We start from the raw sequence: 20329 nt of genomic DNA, 5'->3' as shown, positions 1-20329 counted from the left end.
TATATTATAAAGTTATATTGACACAATTCACTATCATATGAGTAAGTGAAAAAAATCTAGCTATTGACACCATTATAAAATTGTAATCTTAACAGTTTGCTTCATGATTATTGAGAGTGAATGTCTGTCTGTTAAAGTGCTTGATGTTTTTTGCTAACCTAATTATCCTTTGAAAGGAAAATGAAATTTAACTTTTGTATTATTTTCAAGTGGAATCAAACATACTAGAACAAAAATTGCACTCTTCTCATCAAGCCTCCTAATATTTTATTCATTTTTTAATTTATAAACCATGTGACAAGTTTTTTTTTTGAGAAAAGGAAGATGTTAGGAGCAAGTTTAATAAAGCTTTATTAGGATAAGGAATTTTGATTTTCCCAATGAAAGACTGGATTGTACTGATTTATTACTATTATAATTATTATTATGCTTAATACATGCCAATCTTTCTAGGCATCACTTCTAAACTTTTCATACAATAATAAAAATTTTTGTATTATTTCATTCTTTGTATTCTTCAACAGTTGATGATAAATTTGCACATGTTCTATCATTTCCTTTGAACAAAACTTACATCAAGGGCTGGGAAGGTGGCTCAGTGGTAGAGTGCTTGCCTTGCATGCCTGAGGCCCTGGGTTCGATTCCTCAACACCACATAAGCAAAAAGAAAAAAGCCAGAAGTGGCGCTGTGGCTCAAGTGGTAGAGTGCTAGCCTTGAGCTGAAGAGCTGAGGGACAGCGCCCAGGCCCAGAGTTCAGGCCCCGCGACCGGACCCCCCCCCAAAAAAATTACATCAATATTTCCAGTGTCTGATTCCCTGTAATTGCCTTTTATTGCCAAGAAGAACAAAAATGCACTATTGAAAAAAACCAGTACAGTTCATGGATGGACACCCTGGGTCATGTAACTGACTATGCAACAAGCCCAATGTCAACGGTTACAAGCTTGGTCATTCACACCCTTGACCGCCATCAAGCATCTCAAATATTAAACCATATTACAAAATGCATTCCCTAGAAATGATTATGGATAAAATGATATGAGAACTGACATTAGAGCCCTCCCCTGCTTCCATGGGTTTGCATCTGATTGCTGTAAGGTAACTGAGTTTCAGGCGAGAAACAGAGAAGCCACATTGGGAGTCTTTATCGGAGAGCCTCTTGTCTCAACCACCTACAGCCCCCCGGAACAGAGCTCAACAAAGCTTTTAAAGACAAAAGCCACATGCACTTGAGTGGGGACACTTGAGCCCGACAAAAGAAGACCCTATTAGGAAGTAGCTCAGGTACCAGCAGACCTGTCCATCTGTGGAAACAGCTCAGGGTTCAGCTTAGACTTTCCATACCTGGGTGATATACCTCAAACTTTCCATACAGAGGAAGACTTAGTGGCTACTCAGGGGCAAGTGAGTCAATCCATGGAGGGAGGTCATTAAGGATGAGCATTCTCTCGGCAAAGCTCTCCTAAGGCTGGGCAGCATGAAGTTGGCCCTTCAATCAATGGCCTCTCTCACCATTATGTTCTTCAGGGCTGGGTAGAAAGCTCCTCCACCCAGCGAGGCATCAGGATGGCTGTGAGAAGTGACTCAGAGTCAGCCTCGTCACCTCATGATGATCCAGCCAATCACAACCCCAAAGTATATAAAACAAATAAATAGATACATCTGTAGTGGCCTGCAAAGAAGAGTTTGTTTCTTTGTCATCACTCTGGAAACCATATAATTGAACAACTGGTATTACATAATAGGAGGTGTTGTAAGACATCTGAGTGATTTTGGGGCAATATATGCACATACTGGCATCATACATTCATCCTGTCTAATGTAGTTCACTGACTATAACACTGCACTCACCTAGAAAGCCACAACTTTACCGAAAACGTGTTAAGGGCTACTGTTTAGATTCTATGGCTGTAGCTAGCAGATGTATAAACTGGAATCGCTTCCTCATTGTAGTGGGTTGAACAGGTCCTCAAAAAGATACAAATTATAAGCCCTAGAAACTATAAATATGCCCTTATTTGCAGACAGTTCATTGTAGGTGCTATTGAGTTGTCATGAAATGATGAATTTCACCAGACTTCTAACACATATTAATGGTATTGCTTCATAGACTATTCCATGAAAGGGAAGAGAAAGTATTCATCCACGCAATCTATGGGCTCAATGCAATCCTCATCAAAATACCAATAACATTCTTCATAGAAGTGAAATAAAAACCTAAAATTCATCTGAAGGCAAAAAAACCCTTCCTCATTGTCAAGAGCAACACCACAATTTGATACTTACAAATACACTGCAGATTCTGGGGGAACAAGTTAGACAAGAAATGTACTCACTACCTTACCTATGTAACTGTAATCCCTCCGGATATCACCTTGACAATAAAATTTAAATAAAACCACCATCAAAAAATATGTTTCAGATTCTCAATAGTAAAAAAGTCACAATATTGACATTAAAAACAGACAGAGAAGAGAAGATCTCCCAGAAAAGAAGATCCACTGGAACCTGATTCTATATCAAATCCCAAAAAACACACACCACCGAATGTATAGCCTCTTCAGCAAATGGGGTTGGTAAAACTGGAAATCCATGTGTAGAAGAATGAAACTAGGTCCTTATCTCTCACCTTTTATTGAAAAAAAATCAATGCTAAGCCAGGTGCCTGGCTCATGCCTGTGATCCTAACTACTTAGAAGGCTGAGATCTGAGGATCACAGATCGAAGCCAGCCCAGGTAGGAAATTTCATGAGGCTGTTATTTTCAATTAATCACAGAAAAAGCTGCAAGTGGTGCTGTGGTGCAATATGGTAGAGCAAATAATAGCCCAAGGACAGCGCTCAGTCCCAGAGTTCAAGGCTCAGGACCAAAAAGAAAATCAATTTTAAGTAATCTGAAGGAAGAGATGAAACTTGGAAAATATGAGGGGAAAACAGGAGAACTTCAAAATATCGTGAGAAATATTTCCTAAAAGGACAGTCAACAGCTCAGAGATTGTACTAAATCAAAACTCTTCTACAAGGCAAAGGAAACAGTTAATGAAGCCTACAGGATGGGAGAAAAATCCATTTGCTCTTCACCCAATAGAAAATCCTTTAGAACTGAAAAAATATAATATCAAAAGACCAACAATCCAATCAACAAACAGACACACAGACTGAAAAGACAAAGTGCAATTGGCCAAAAATTACATGAAAGAAATGTCAGCCTTTTTAGCCATCAAATAAATGCAAACCAAAACTACACTGACATTCCATCTCATCCAAGTCTGAGTGGAAATCATCAAGAAAACAGAAATCAACCAACATTGCCCAGAATGAGGGGAAATTAACTATTTGTACTCTGTAAGTAGGAATGCAATACACTCCAGACACCTTGAAAATCAGTATGCAGGTTCCTCAAAACATTAAAAATAGAACTACCAGCTACAGCAGGAGCTATGCACCCCTCCTGTAAGCATATTTTACACATATCTGAACAATACACAACAGTCAAGATGAACAATAAGCTTAGGTGTCCATCAACGGAAGAATGGATAAATGTGGCTTACATACGTAATTGAGTATTAATCATCATGATGCCATGCCATTTCTAGAAACTTTCTTGGAACCTGAAGTCATTGCATTAAGTGAAATAAACCAAACTAAAAAAAGTAAGTATAGCAAATATATTTCATGTACGAAACATAAAAAAATACAAATATTGCAATAAAAGAGTGGAAGCCGGGCTTGTTAAGGACCAGGGGGTTCAAAAGAGTAACGTAGGAGGGTAACTGCAATCCAATGCTACATTCTGCGCATGTACGAAATTTTCAGGATGCAGCTCATTATTTTTGCAATTCTGTGCTAGCCAAAAGTTCTGGAGAGCAATGGAAATATCTCCATTTTGTAATTCTGAAAGTATTAAGCATATTTTTACTTTAAAAAGTCTCACCACAACCTTCTAATGCAGCTTTCCAGAGCCTGAGCAGGGGTTGGGGTTGACAGACAGCCCCGTGGGTGGTAGAAATCCACTCCACAAAGACCTTCCTGTCCTCGAGTTCCTTCAGCTCTGGGGTCCCAGGAGGAAAAGCAGGAACAAGGTGACAAGTGACAAAGCCTTCCTGGGAAAGACACCTCCTGACAACGGATGGGGCCAACAGCAAGACGAGCAGTTACGGAGGGGTGAGTGCCCTTCGACTCGGAGGGGTGAGTGCCCTTCGACTATGGAACCAGCCGCCAGGGAGGGAGGAAGTGGCTCTTCAGGAGAGGTCACCGGAGGTCGGGAGGAGAAGGATGCTCCAAGTGTGGGTCTACTCTGCTCTTTACATTATTTTTAGACACCAATATGCTTTGTTTAATGGTTTGGGTGCATAAAGAGGGAGCAGAACATTTTAAAGAGATCTATTACTTTAAATTAAATTAACTCAGGGCCATGAGCTTTCTCTTGCCTTTTTCTTCTTCGGGCTGATGCTCTACCACTTGAGCCACATCTCTACTTCTAGCTTTGTGCTGGTCAACTGGAGATAAGAGTGTCTAAGATCTGTCTGCTCAGGATGGCTTCAAACTCAATCCTCTATATTCACTGTACACATCTGATGTCCAGGCAGATGCATCACGAGTTTACTGAAAATGTGACAGAAGAACAAGAACGAGGAGCATGAGAAGAACTGGATGAGAGGCCAGCGATGGTCTCGCTGAAAATGGTCTGTGACTCTTGCAGAGACAGGGTATGATTAAATACAAACTGCGAGCAAGCTTGCAAAGTGTCACAAGCCAGATTCCAAGTGGGAAAATAACAGAAGAGTCCAGAAGGAAATGATGACTTGTTAAGACATGGTATTGATTGCTCACTGGGCCCCCCTTCGCATCCTGGCTTCTGAGATAATCCATCAAACTTGGTTCCCAGGAGGCATTTGGAAACACACAGACATTTGTCCAGAAGGCTACATGGTGCACGGAAAAATAAAAAGGACTGACTATGATCCAATCACAGATGACAACATCATCTTACACTTTGCGAAACATTATGCATGTCCTAAGCAAAGAGAGGAAATTCCTCAAAACTCAATTAGCAGAATCAATCTCTAGGATCTGTCTGGAACCACACATGCGTCCTGACAGCAATGAAAGTAGACTTTTTTTTCTAGCATATCTGGAATATTTATAAATTTATAAGCTTATTAGTAATATAAGTTGCATTATCTTTTAAAAATGATACAATTTACATTCTATAATGTGCATACAATATAATTAAAAGCTTATAATGCATATAGTTAAAATCATGGATACGAAATATAAATAGCATATTTGGAAAAAATACATTAACTAAAATATAATATAACTTAAATACATAATTTATATGCATTTACAATATATACTCTCATTTAAAGAGACATCGACAAAATATTACACAGGAACTCAAAATTTAAAAATATTTTTCATAATAAAAAAGAAAGTTCAAAGTATTTCAAGATGTACAAAGAGTAACTGAGCCTATCCATAAAGAACTAGTAATAATAGCAAATGCATATTAGTAAGCAAGCTGGGCATGCTGGCTCACACCTGTAATCCTAGCTAGTCAGGTGGCTGAGATCTGAGGATCAAGGTTCAAAGACAGCCCAGCCAGGAAGGTCCAGGAGACTCTTATCTCCAATTAATCACCAGAAAATTGGAAGTGTCACTGCAGCTCAAAGTAATAGAGTGCTAGCCTTGAGTGAAAGAGCTCAGGAACCGTACCCAGGCCCTGAGTTCAAGCGCCATGACCAACAAAAACAAAAGAAAACAAAAAAAAAGTTTTAATAAGCAAGACTTCTTAGACATTTAGTGAGGAGAGGTAGAAATAAATCAGACAAGGGATGAAAAGAGATGTTGAGAAGAAAACATGTACATAACAATGGAAAGTTTATTGACCCTATCAAGGGTGGTTTAAAACGTAGGCAACAAAATATATATCTAGGAAAATGCCAATGTGCATGTGTGTACATGTTTGATGGGTTATGACAGTCAAATATCTGTCTCCAAATAAGTTAAGCAAATAAAACCAAATTCTTTGCTTCTATCAATACTATATAGCAAGAACACAACTATTTCTTCAGAGGTTCAAATCATTTGTGGCAATAATTCAAGTCTAACCAATAAAACCCTTGCTCTAAAACAATGTCACTAACTCTGAAAGCCTAGAATGCTCTAAATAATCAAATGTGCCTTGCTGTTACTCTTGTCTACAAACTGGAAAATTCAATGTTCAATGGCCACTGAAGTTTTCTTTTTGTAGTAAGCATTTGTATCAAAAACGTTATTAAAATTATTTATGAATTTGAAATCAACTTGGGAAGTATTTTATATAGTAGAATATCATAAACATTTACATAAACATTTACAGTAAGTACTATTCTAGAATAAATTAGGGCGTTGGTGACCCACTCCTGTCATCCTAGCTACACAGGAGGGTGAGATAAGAGGTTGATGGTTCAAAGCCAGCCTGGCCAGGAAAGTCTGTAAGACTCTTATCTCCAATTAACCACCAGAAAACCAAAAGTGGCGCTGTGGCTCAACGTAGAAGAGCTTTAGCCTTGAGCAAAAAAGCTCAGGGACAGTGCCCAGGTCCTGAGTTCAAGCCCCATGACCACCACCACCAACAACAACAAATTGTACTGCAGTATTTTACAAATTGCAAACAAATTCATTACTTGAACAGTATGTGTACCTTTCCAGTAGTGATATAAAAAGCATTTATTCTCAGGAATATGTGCATGCCATCTGCTGCATCTGTCAGCTATTGGATAGTTGGGCATACTTCATATTTTTATTTTGGTGGTACGAGGATTCCAATTCAAGGGATGTGTGCCCTCTGTCTTGTTTCTAGCCTTTTTGCACGTATTTTTTTTTTGTCGGTGGTGAGGTTTGAACTCTGGGCTTGGGCACTTTCCCTGCACTCTTCAACTCAAGGTGAGCGCTCTACCACTTGAGCCACAGCGCCACTTCTTGTTTTCTAGTGGTTTTATTGGAGATAAGCGGCTCATGGACTTTCCTGCCCGGACTGGCTTTGAACCGCAATCCTCAGATCTCAGCCTCCTGAGTAGCTAGGATTACAGGTATGAGCCATGGCGCCTGGCCATATTCTGCTTTTGAATGGGGTCCTGTGTGTGTGCTGAGCTGGGCTGGCACCCCAGCCGCACACTCCACACACAGCTGTGCTACTGCACTCAACTATGAATTGGGATGGGGTCTTGTGTGTAAGCATAGCTTAGCTTGATTTCTGCCTATAGGTAGCTAGGATTATAAATGTGAGTCACTGGCACCTGCCAAATAGTCATACTTCATTGATGAATTTAAAAAAATGAATTAAAAATAACACGCAGAAAAAATTTCTGAAAGACTACACTTATTGGATCGCAAACTATGAAATGTAAAAAACGTTGCTGAAATAGAGGAAATCATGTCAAAACAACACTGTGGTATCAAATGTTCTCTCACATTACCTGATTCACCATGCAAAATGGATTGCTAAAATACTGTAAGGTATCATGCAAATGGGTCTCAACTTTTTTCCTCGACTGATGCTGGATGCATCACTGGAGGCAGAAACGATGTGCATACCAGTTGCTATCCTGTATTTCTCATGATACCTTACAGGTAGCAATATTTTTAGTGTGTGTGCTATTGTATTGTTTGTATTTGACACCCAGGAAATGTGTTTGAATTATATCCTATATTGTTTTATGATAGAATCATTTAAGAGTTGCACAAAAGAAAATGAATGGCTCTTTTAAAAAGTGAGATAGGGATATACATGTAGATCTATGGGAGAGCCACGGCCTAGTAGGTTCAGTCCCCAGGGTCCTCCATCCACCAACAAGTGAGAGAAAAGCAGTGATTTCTCTTATATAAATTATATGGCTGCAAAATTGAAGTCAGTCTCAGACCAATCATACAGATGTTTTCTAAGAGTCTGATCCATATCTGTTGTAAAATTAGAGAGGTTACAAAAATAATTCCAGATACGAAGTCAAGTATTTTCTAGGACATCAGCCATACCGGATAATTCACTTGGAGACATTTTGACTTGAGAAGTTTTACTGACTTCAGGTCAGACAGTACCAAGATCAAGGTAGGTATGAACGCTCCCTATTATTTTGAGATCACAACTTTGCAGCAAAGGGTCTTAACCCATGGCCTTCCTGCTTATGTCAGACTGCAGTCACCATTCCCAGGTTCCTCATCTGGGGCATGTCCACTCTTTACCATCCTGCTTAATGAAGCTTTCACCTTCGATGTCACTGAATTCTCCCTGAGGTATCATCACGGGATAGCATGGATCAAACAACATTCCCTAACGTGAGTTAGGGTATGACTACAGCAAACCCGTGTGTGTGTGTGTGTGTTAAAAAGTGCTTTATGCTCACAAACAATAATTTCTCCAAGATATGAGACCACAGATGGATGCATGTATTGATGGAAGAAGAGACCTGTATTCCAATAATTGAGGTTCACTCTGGAAACCTCTAGCCAGAATGTCAAGAGCCACCAAACCTTTGAACATCTTTCATACAATATCAAGTATGTGCTCATCCACGCATGGAACCATCTCTTCATGAAAGCAAAGTAAGTGTTCTTCTTTGTGCATGGTCTGCGTCCGCACTTCCAAGACATTCTGCTTTTAAGGGAATGCTTTTTAAAAAGTGAAAGGATCATTTTTTTCTAGTATGAATCAAACTGCTACCTACTCTAAGTCAAGCTCAGATCAATCATACAGAGGTTTCCACAGTAAAGATTTCATCACAAGAAGTAAGTCCTGGACTACCTCCAAAGTGTGTTTTAAATAGAACCCTGCTAAGGCTAGGCAGAGGAAAGCAGGTAGGATAAAATGATGTTACAATACCAGGCTATAGAGGATTTAGACAGGAGACAGGTCTCAATTCAAGCATCACTTTTCTGATACCTTGTATTTTTCATCTCTGGAACTTTACTCCGTCTTCATTCATCCTTCCAGTAGATTTTATTTATATTTCCCTCCCTAGAGGCAACACTCCTATTTATTTCATTAACATTTCTATCAGCTGTTTCTTTTTTCATCGGCTTAGAAAATTAAGGAAAATTTATTAGCTGATCCTATGTAAATTGCTCTAGCTTAGTTTTCATCTAGGATAAATTTGTTTTGAATATCTGTTATGACAATTACATACAGCTACATTTTCAAACTCTAATGCATTTTTAATAACTTCCTTCAGAAGCTAGTAATTTGAATTTCAAATTCTTTTCCAGCAAGAAGTTAAAGAAGTATATGCCATTTTACAACAGTTTCATATAAAAACGGATTTATGCAGCAAGATCTCTCTCACAGTAAACATATCAAATGTCTAAATGAGACCATCAATACTCATTAGTTGATAATGTATATATTTTCCAGATAGGGCAGACCACAGAATTAAGGTTGGTAAAGAAATAATTGTATTATTAGTTTATTTTTCCAAATTCTCTCCTACAGTTTACAAATATTTCACTCATTTGCTCAGTTATTTTAATGTATTGTCTAATCACCACAGTAGTCTTCACAGTAAGTCAAAATGACTAATTTCTAGTTTAAAGTACTTAAAACATTAACAAACATGACAAGCCTTTTAAACTTTTCGGAAAACCAATTCACTGCATTTGTAAAGTGTTCACAGACTCTGTACCAAGTCCTCAAGCATTTACCATTCTCCAGCTCTGCTTTCAGAGTTTGCCAGCACTGGAGTATGCAATTTCTTTGCAAATCAACCCATAATGCAACTTTTCAGTTCTCACAATCCAGTGCTTTTTTTTCTTTCCTCCATGGAATCCATTTCCCTCTATTACTTTGCTCTATTGAAACAGAGTAATGTCTAATGTCACATCCATTTTAAAGTCCTGATGTCCAAAAGCAGAGTGAACTATTGCTCTATCACTCATCAAAGTTGATTACCATTAGCTATTCATGTATTTATAAATCTTTCACGTTGTCAGATTATACAAAAATGTAAAACAATGAGTTATTAAATTAAGCACTTAGTGGTGACTCCAAATCCTTCAATTCTCACATGCAGTATGGTATTTTTCCAGACAGCAGCCCTGTTCTTAGCATGCAGACAAGGACACCTCTGAACCTCAGTACCTAACTTGGCACTAGACACAGTAGACTCACAAACATACATACTGCACTAATGGCCCTCATGTATTTGTAGCCCCACAGTTTTTAATTGCGTTGGGCCTGTACTAGGGCTTGATCTCAGGGCCTAGCACTCTTACTCAGCTCTTTGCCCTTGCTAGATCTAAACTTGAAAATGATGTCCCTCTGCTTTACCCTTACAGTGATTAGAACACAGGACAGTGCCACCATTACTGCCTCTGGGTACTGATTTCAGAGAAATGTTCTGAAGGAAATGTACTCTGCCTGACTTATATAACCATAAGCCTTCTGTTGAATAAATTTTTTAATTAAAAATCATCTCATAGCATAAATGTCAGGTGCTTACATTTCATGACCTAGAAATTCCTCATTAAGCTTAACCTTATTTTCAAAATTCCAGTGATTATTATATCATAATACAAAAATAATAGTAAGACTCTAGAGTTCAATTAACTTCTTGCATAGTGAGAACAGGTAAAATGGTATTGTCTGCTTGAAGACATCATTTCTCAAATAATCTTTAGACACATGTATTATGATAATTTAAAAATACATCCAGGGGCTGAGAAGGTGGCTCAGTGGTAAAGTGCTTGCCTTGCAGGCATGAGGCACTGGGTTCAATTCCTCAGCAACACATAAGAAGAAAAAGCCAGAAGTGGAGCTGTGGCTCAAGTGGTAGAGTGCTAGCCTTGAGCTGAAGAGCTGAGGGACAGTGCCCAGGCCCAGAGTTTAGGCCCCACGATCAGCAAAAAAAAGGAAAAAAAATAATACATCCACTCATGAGAAAACCAAATATGTATGAGCTATGCCTAAGTGATGGAGTAGAAACTTGAACTTAATTTTTCTGGCAATTAACTATATAAGTCACAAAGAGTTATAGAAAGTCAGCTGTTTCAGTAACAGGTTTAAATATAATCTACATGATAGTTATTTGTGTAGATGGGTTAGTTGAATTTATTATCAGATAACAATGTTACTAATAGAAAGAGAAATTAGAACTGCATATCATCTAAAATAAAAATCCAGATATTCAATGTATTATTTGGGATGACATGCTATGGTACCACCGAAGGGTAATTAGAATTAATGTTTACTAAACCTATAAACTTATTTAAGGATTCTATCGAAGATATTTTTAGAAGGCCATATGCATTGCCCGTTGGAAGTTATGTTATCTACTCTTCTAATTCTTAGAAAACCTATATGCTTTAAACATATGCTAAATCTCTACATATGCCCAACGACCATTTGCTTGTTAAAAACTCAACTAAACAGTGAATGCCTTACATGTGAATGATATCATTAGCAGTAGTTAAGCTGGTCTCAGAAGTTTTATTTCCTAGATATTGGCCAGAGTTTAAATCAATGTAACAAGTGCACAATTAACCTGAACAGGGAGGAAGTGCTTACTCAGCACCTACAGAAATGATCCGGTTGAGATATGTGTCATCTCATTTTGCAAAGTAGCAATAAAAACGATCTGCAGATGCACCCCTGGCATTTACAGCTGATGATTAAAAGAAGGAAGAAAAATAACTTTTGCATTTCTCAGAACAGAGGCATTTTATCCCGGCCATGCACTTCTGCCTTCTGTAGGCATCATCTATCAGCAACACGTCTCCACATCCTGTTGGGGACCTGGTTATTCCCCAGTGACGGCCAGCTCCGTGACTTACCTTGTGAAAGTTTCGAAAATAAGCCGCTTTTTCATCTGGAAATTTTTCTAACCTTCTGGGTCCTTTGCTAGACGCTTTCTTGAAAACCAACCAGCATCGCCTGAAAATCTGAAAGCAAATAAAGAAATCTGATTATCTATGTTTTCCTCTGAGTTGTACTACATGGGGAATTTTACCTATCCATTTCATCTACTGGGAATGAATTTTGTAAAATCCACTTATTTTCTAGAGAACCTTTCAAAGACTTTAAGTAGTAACCAACTAAAATAATAGCATTTTAACAGATGTGGTATTTCATAAGAAGGTAAGTGATAGGGTTTTCACTGTTTGAGGCGATAGTCTATAATAAAAGTAAATCACCTAGTGTGAATATTACATATGCAATTTATTCTTAGAATTCCATTTCACCTAGGTATGAATATCACATACACAATTTATTCTTAGAATTCCACTTTTCCTGTTAGTGTACTGGGTCTTTAACAAGGTGATATGAGATATAAACACATAATTTTCTGTAATTTTCTAAGTTCCAAAAAAGCATCCCATTTAAAAATTAGTTCTAGGTTTTTTTTTAAAACAGATGCTCATATGTTGACCTAGAAGGCAGCAAGAAATGTGTTCTTATAATAATGAGCATTATCTGTGTCATTCTTCTGTAGTCTCATGGTAACTACTCTTTTGTTAAATATTATCAGTTTCAAAATGATGTATACAATTTTCATAATTAGTGAATCAAACAGGAAATTACTGCTGCCTTTATTTTAAGATGAAGTTAGAGATAATGTTGAGATTAGAACACACATATGGCCTGACTTTTCAAATACTAATGACATGGACGTATTCTCTAATAGTAATCAATAGTGGCCTTTGAGAACGTCTGTCACATTATCACATCAAATGTTCTCTGTCAGTTTAAAGGCAAAGTAGTAAAATGTGTCTTTCCAGAAATTCAACAGGCTGGGAAGTGCAGATTGCCCACAACTTTCAAAGTCTCAAGTTAGAATGTTTGTTTGTTTGTTTCTGGAATTTCTCCTTCATTCATTGGGAAAAGATTTCAGAAATATACATCACTATATTTCTCTTTTATGTCTTTTTATCGCATAATCATCACAGTGTATTTGCAAGTAGTAAAAGACAGATAATAAATTTCTTTCATATGAGTTCCCTGGGCATTGCTTTTATTCACTGAAAGACAGGATTTCCCATGCTAACAAGCACTCTTTGAACAATCATATAAAGACCAGTAGAACAGCAGTGAACACACACCCTTAGACCACTGCTGCTCTTTTCCTTGGATATTCCCCGGTAGCCTTGAAAAATACATCCATGATAGTTGAGCTGCTTGCACACACCCATGTGTCCGTCTGTCCTCTGGAGATCATATGCGCTTTTTATTTCGAATCTTTCATAACCTCACACCTTGAAATGAGATGCTTCAGCCTCCTTCCACCCCCTTGTGCTTAGTTCACTGTGGTGTGACTCTTTGGTTAGTTTTGTTTGTTGGTCCCTTCCTGTTCCCAGTCCTCCAGTGAATTTGCATAAAAATATATAAATAGAAATTATGATATCAGCATATGACTTGTCTCGCTTCAGTTAACTCAATTCTATGTGGAGTTCTTTGGTGGGGTAGAATTCTGGCCTTTTTATTATCACAGTATTCTCCTGTCAAGTTGTAACAGATTTAGAAACGGCGCACACAGGAGGAGAGGTGGTCCGGCACAGTGGAGGATGAAGGGAGCTTTGGCGTCGGTCAGGCTTGGCTTTTTGCATCCGGGTATGACTGCTGACCAGCTGCTGACCAGCTGCTGGCCAGCCTCGCACAGGTTACTTAGCGTCCCACCAATAAAGAAGGGTGTGGCGTGGGAAGAGAGCGGATCTGACAGGCTGGCCCATACTTTTGTGCACAGAAGTTTCTCTACAAAAGGGCTGCTCCTAACTTTGGTCCCTTTTCCTTTCAGACTAGGTGCTTCATACAAGGCTATATCACATCCCCCCCCTCCCGACTCAATTGGAACAAATATTTAGAATCAGAATATTAGATGCAGGCATTCAGCATCCAGAGACATTAGATGCCCAAATGAGTCTGAAAATGGCAAGAAGGAGGATGAAGAAGAGTGTGAAGGGGTGTCTGACTAAGGTACCCTGTAGGCATTTATGGACGTGTCAGTGCACAACCTCCTTCCAAAAATAGAAATAATCATAGAGTATTGAGTTTCAAACACAGGCTCTGGAGCTAACAAGGCCACACTTGTAATTCCAGCCCCTCCACTCCCCAGCGCCGTGCATTCTGGGAAGCCATTTAACCCTCTGCCTGTGTTGTCACATTAATTTGGGAGAAATAATGTTTCAATCACAGTATTTTTGCGGAAATAAAAGGAAAGCATGTATGCTAAGATAGTCCCGCAGAGGATATACAAGAGTCACCAACTGAACACTAAATATAAGACAGAAAAAAGTTCTTTAGAAACTAACCTGGCTTTAGCACATTCAAAACCCCAACCCGGATTTCTGTACATTGCACGATAAAAATTATCTTATACAAAGATAGTTTTCATAGTTCTCACATGGTTCCATAATTAAGAGGATTGAAATATAAGAAAAATCCACAAAGCTATTTAAATAGTACATTGCATAAGAATATCAGTTCCTACTAATATTTTACTATGGGCTCAATATTGTTAAGCAATGTAGCTATGTAGCAATGTAGCTTTCCATGAAACAGTTTATTCACAATTGACTCAGTCTCTAGTATCATCCAAACCTTTGTATTAGAATTGAGGCCATTATATGGTAATGTGTAAGCTCATAGTTAGAATATTTCAGTTTTATTTTTTCACTGCAGGTTCTGTTATTCATTAAACAGCTCACCTCAGAGAATTTAGGTATGCTTGTTTAAAACATGATTTCCTCATCTACAGATTAAGGTCTATCTACTTCATGAAATCTTTCTTAGGATTATTAGAGAGCCTTCATAAATGTGTGTGTGTGTGTGTGTGTGTGTGTGTGTGTGTGTTCGAAGAGTCCACACTCTTGGGTTTTGGGTATTGAAATATGTTTTTCCAGATTCTCTTCTATTACCCTTTACCTGGACAGTATTTTGACATGAGGACCTTGGAGATAATAGGGTTGGATAAAGTCTCAATGGTTGCTCTTGATGGTGGAATTAGAGCTCTTATGAGAACAGGCATGAGGAGCTTTCTCTATCCACTTGCTCAGAAAGAGCAGGGCCTGTGAGCCCAGAGGGAGAAATCTGCTGTGTGCAAACCACGAAGAGGGCCCTCTCCAAAACCCAAACATGCTAGTATGCTTATCTCGTACTTGTTTATGGCATTTTTCATACTTCAAAATTCCAAAGAAAATTTCACAGCTAAGTCATGGTAACATAGTTTACTGGGAAAACAATATTAATTTATCAAGGCTATGAACTAATTATATTTTGATCTGATATCTTGTTAAATTTTTAAATGTTAGCTAGAAAAAAATTAATAAATGGATAGCTTTTTAAAACATAGCTTTTAGGGCTGGGAAGGTGGCTCAGTCGTAGAGTGCTTGCCTTGCATGCCTGAGGCCCTGGGTTTGATTCCTCAGCACCACATAAGCAAAAAGAAAAAAAGCCGGAAGTGGCACTGTGGCTCAGGTGGTAGAGCACTAGCCTTGAGCTGAAGAGCTGAGGGATAGTGCCCAGACCCAGAGTTCAGGCCCCACAACCGGACCCAAAACAAAAACAAAAACAAAACAAACAAACAAAAGAATCTTACTAAGAAGCCGGGCGCTGGTGGCTCACGCCTGTAATCCTAGCTATTCAGGAGGCTGAGATCTGAGGATCGCGGTTCAAAGCCAGCCCGGGCAGGAAAGACCGCGAGACTCCTATCTCCAATAAACCACCAGAAAACCGGAAGTGGCGCTGTAGCTCAAATGGTAGAGTGCTCGCCTTGAACTGAAGAGCTGAGGGACAGCGCCCAGGCCCAGAGTTCAAGCCCCACGGCCAACCAAAAAAAAAAAATAGCTTTTGAGTCAAATGCCTTCAGAGATGGAGAATTTTGAAGTGTCATTTTGGGTCAATGTGAAGTCAAATACAGCGTGAGCCAAGGCACTGGATACACCTCTACCAGAATAAAATGAGCAGAAGCCTGGGGACCTCACCTTGATGACCTTACCATCAAGTCAGGGTTCATTAGTGAACCATAATTTGCTTTATGCCCTTTCTGTAAGTGACGCTTTCTGTAAGTATGTAGGGGAAACTCCAGGGAAATGGGCAGCAAAAATGTCTGTCAGAGATGAGAAAATCACTCCTACGAGGAAAAAACAATCCCAGAACAATGCAAAGGTTTCCATTTTGTTTATAAATGAATGCACAGAAATGGAATCTGTGAAGGAGATCTGAAGAGTGGATTAAGGACCTGATTTGCATTGACTTTGCACACACAGGAGCCCTCAGTGAATGACCTTCAGGGGCAGTGGGTGGAGAGGCTCCGCTCTTCTCCCCTGACACTTCCGGGCTCCTCAATGACATCTGGTGAGCGACTGTCTGCCAGAAGGTTCTGCTTCCCCAGGTCTGTGCCCTAGAAGTGACATTGCTTTGTGCTCTGCCACGATTGCTCTCTGGATACAGCATGGCTCTGTGTGCAGGATGACTTACGTCCTCACTGAGAACCCTCTCCAAAACATGCAGCTGGGCTCACCCAACCGGCTTCAGGGTACCCCTGGCTTCTCCTTAGAGAAAACTCCACATTGATGCCAGGACTCCAGAATTCCCCAGGAGCCCCAGCTGCTGCGCACTTCTATTTTCCACTCTAGGAGCCAGCCAACTAACTTGCAATAATTAGATACCCTCTTAATCCTCTTCCATCTGATAAAAAGCATTTTACCACATGGCAATCTTTTTCTCTTAATGCTTTCTCCTTTTCAAGGTGATTTTACTCAAAAGACACCCTTTTTCAATTTAAAACTCACTTCAAAGTACATGGAAGATTTCTTGGCTTTCCTTCATAGCTGTAATTACATTACTTAGCAAGGGCTCATTCACAAGCGTTAACTTTCCCAAAGTTGGATTTAATGGGCCTAGTCCATTACAAGCTGTTGGCCTAATGAACCTTGTACTTCAAGTATGAGTTTGGTTGGGAACTTGGAGGAATTTTTGATTATAGGAATTGTCAAACTCCAGAGTCTATGGCATTAAAGAAGCATGGGACTCATAGAAACTTGGTAGCTACAGATTTTTTTTTGAAAAATCTCAGAGAGATCCATATTTAAGTATTTCCTATTTGAGTGTTTTTTTCTGAAAAAGGTTTTTATCTATCTTCATCATCATCATTATCATCATCATCTACCTACACATGACACTGAGGGGCATTGGCGTCTATTATTTATTTGTGGTGAATGGTGAACCATGGGGCCATATCAAGGCAACAAACAAGTGAACTCATCTCTGGAACAGGAAATGTGTGAGTTTTGGTATCTTTCAACACTAGCTCTTCTCCTTATTGCTGTGTGTACACCAGAGCACCTGACCTCCTCTCATTGTGTCATGTGTTCGGTTATTCAAACAGTACTTGAGAACTCTAGGTCCTACAGACACAGTGGTTAAAAAGTTGGACAAGAAAAACAAGTCGTTTAAATAAGGATACAGGTGGACCTGTTGCAACAATGAAAAGTGTAAGTTGTCATGTCGAAAACTAACTTTACAACTTTGGTGGGGGGGGGTTTGGGTGGGGGGTCAGGGAGAGGCTGGGAAGAGATGGGAAGTGGAAACAAAGGAGGAGGCTACAATGCTTGATGAGAAATGTACTCATTATCTTGCCCATGTAATTGTAACCCCTCTGTACAGTATTTTTACAATAAAAAATTCCACAAAAAAAAGCTGGACAAGAAATGTACTTATTACGTTACTTATGTAACTGTAACCCCTCTACAGCACCTTGACAATAAAAAAAATAATTGGGATACACATATCTGATTATGCTGATCTTTGGGAACAGAAAAAAATGAGACCGGAAAAGAAAATAAAAGAAAGCAATGGAATTCATGGACTCTCTCTGTCCTCATGGAAGCAAATGCCCTGCCTCCTGGTCCTTTCGTTCCAGTGTTTGGACAAGTGACAGCAGATAAACAAGTGCATTTGTGAGCGGCACTGACCAGTGGTGCACAGCATCTCTGCAAAGTGGTCAGGACGAGGATGGCTGACCCGTCTCTGAGAACACCGAGGCCCAGCGTTAGGGCTGTGGGAGAGTGAGCCGTGCAGCCATCTGGAGTGGGGCTTCCTTCTGAGATTGCTGCACCACCCATCTCCTCACAGGAGGTCAGCGAAGAGACTCAGGGTGGAGGCGCCCTGGGGAGGAGCACTGAATTCAGTCAGGCCATTGCTAAGACTGGTCTCGGACATATCCCGCATGGAGCTTTGGAACTGGCCATTGGCACTTCTGCCTGTGTCCAGGCCAACCTCATGAATGGGGCCAAGAAGAGCAACCTCTGGTCTGGAAACCCCCAATTCCCGAGTCTGTGCCCACTCCCTTCCTTATAAATCAATTATGGTAATCAACAAACAAGAGATGTCATCAACAATCCACCTCATCTTTGAAACTATACAAATCAGTACCATCTAGTAGAAGCTTAGAGCGCACTTTCAAGATTACTTGAATTAGGTGACTTGCAGATTGCAATCTAAACAAAGCCTAACTAAACGTAATTGCATTAGTTATGTACTGAGATGCTAGGATCTTATCTGAACCACTCCAGGGGGTGGTGGGAGTGGGCAGGCATATGAGGCCCTTTGAAACCCTCAGAGGTTATTTCAGCAGAATGGGTAAAAGAGTCTGAACTGGTGAGCATCGGCAAATGCAGTCCCAAAATTACAAATCCAAGCTGATGGGAATAGAAAAAAGTCAGGATAACATTTAAAAAAAAAAAAACAAACCACGGTATCTATGTATCTATGGGAAGGATCATGTAAATCAGCCAGTCTACAGGTGATTGTACAAGAAGATGAGTCAAACGGACGAAACAGACGGCAATGCAGCCCAGTGCTCGTGCACGATGGGCGATTTCCAAGTCTGCAAAAGAACACCAAAAAACTGAAAACTAGAAATTGGAAGGACTGAAATAAGAACGAACAACAAAATGGGAGGATCTCTCATACAAAATGCCCATACTAATTACAAGGACACAGTAAGTAAGATGCTGTTAATCTGTACCAACATAGGAATGAAATGGAACAGGCACAATGCAGATATTTGAAGCACTTCAAAGCCAATAAGAAAGGCTTTCAGGTAAACAGATCTCTGATCACTGGGCAAACATAATGAGAGTCAAATGAAAATTGACCTTCCCAGAATCCATTTCAGGTAAATTCTCTTCTATAATGCAAAAATCTGCATGTCTATTTAAGAAAAAAAATGGCTCCACTGATAGCTAAATAGAATTTCTTTTTATTTACTTATTTTAACCATGTAACTCTCCTTTTCCCAAATGAATGCACATCATTTTTGGTCCAAGAATCGGGTAGATTCTTGACAAGATTATGAAAGACCTGATAATTAAAGCTTACAGAAAAAAAAATACAGTAGAGTAATAAACCTGTCAGGGATCTCAAATTAGTGAAAAGTAGGGCACAAGTATATAATTATGAGAAAATAAGAAATTAAAATAAGTAAGAATTGATTTTTTATTATCAAGGAAGACTAAGAAGTGAAAATCAAGTGATGGCTGAGAAGATACTTGATATACATGTTCTATCACACATGATTGTGTGATAGAACATACATTCTATCACACATGATTGTGTGATAGAACGTACACTGAATTGGGAGCGAGCTCCAAGAATTCCAAAAGAGAAAAGACAATACAGGTATTTATGAAGCAGAGCTTTGCAGATCTCCACTAAGGTTATAGAAGTCCTCAGGTTCACTGACACTTGGAAATCTGAAGGAATGTCTGATGACACATCCCTGTACTACTTACAAAAACAAAATTGAAAATTTTACAATAGCAAGTGCTGGCTGAGATGGAGAGCCAAGGGGTTCGTGTTGTACTGGAGGAACTCTTCCCCAGGTGACTTTGGAATTATGAAACTCTAATAAAAAGTCATCGAGAGACTGGCAATTCTACCCTGAGTCATGTACCCAGTAGTAAAATGTATACCTTGTACAGAAATGGTCATGTTAGCCTTATTCATAAAAGTCTTGGATCCAGCCATTGTGGTTTATATCTGCAATTAAATACAAGGCAGCCTTGCAAAAAGTCTAATTTTTTCCAAGTTTTTCCATTTCCTAACAAATGGGGCAATGTCATTCTTTCTGATGGAGGCATAGAATTCCATTGTGTATATATACCACATTTTCTTGATCCATTCATCTATTGAGGGGCATCTGGGTTGGTTCCATATCTTAGCTATGGTAAATAATGCTGCAATAAACATAGTTGTGCTGGTAGCTTTAGTGTGGTCTTGTTTGTAAACATTTGGGTAAATGCCCAAAAGTGGGATTGCTGGGTCATAAAATTATATTAAGTGAAGTAGGCCAGGCCCAAA

General features: G+C 39.2%; 1 protein-coding gene across 1 annotated transcript in view; it reads right to left on the bottom strand.

The window, feature by feature from the left end:
- The window catches only part of Dok6 (docking protein 6), a 178544-nt gene extending 165383 nt beyond the window's left edge, over positions 1-13161 (bottom strand). Inside the window, exons 1-2 of the mRNA XM_013018903.1 lie at positions 13072-13161; positions 11806-11913 (exon numbers count right to left, since the gene is read on the bottom strand). Coding sequence (XP_012874357.1) covers positions 11806-11913; positions 13072-13161 — 198 coding nt within the window. The remainder of the gene's footprint in view (positions 1-11805; positions 11914-13071) is intronic.
- Between the last annotated feature and the right edge of the window lie 7168 nt (positions 13162-20329).

The sequence above is a fragment of the Dipodomys ordii genome, unplaced genomic scaffold, assembly GCF_000151885.1.
Source record: "Dipodomys ordii isolate 6190 unplaced genomic scaffold, Dord_2.0 Scaffold43, whole genome shotgun sequence".
NCBI classification, from domain to species: Eukaryota; Metazoa; Chordata; class Mammalia; order Rodentia; family Heteromyidae; genus Dipodomys; species Dipodomys ordii.
Note: the sequence above shows the minus strand (reverse complement) of the source record. Positions and strands in the feature narration are given on the sequence as shown.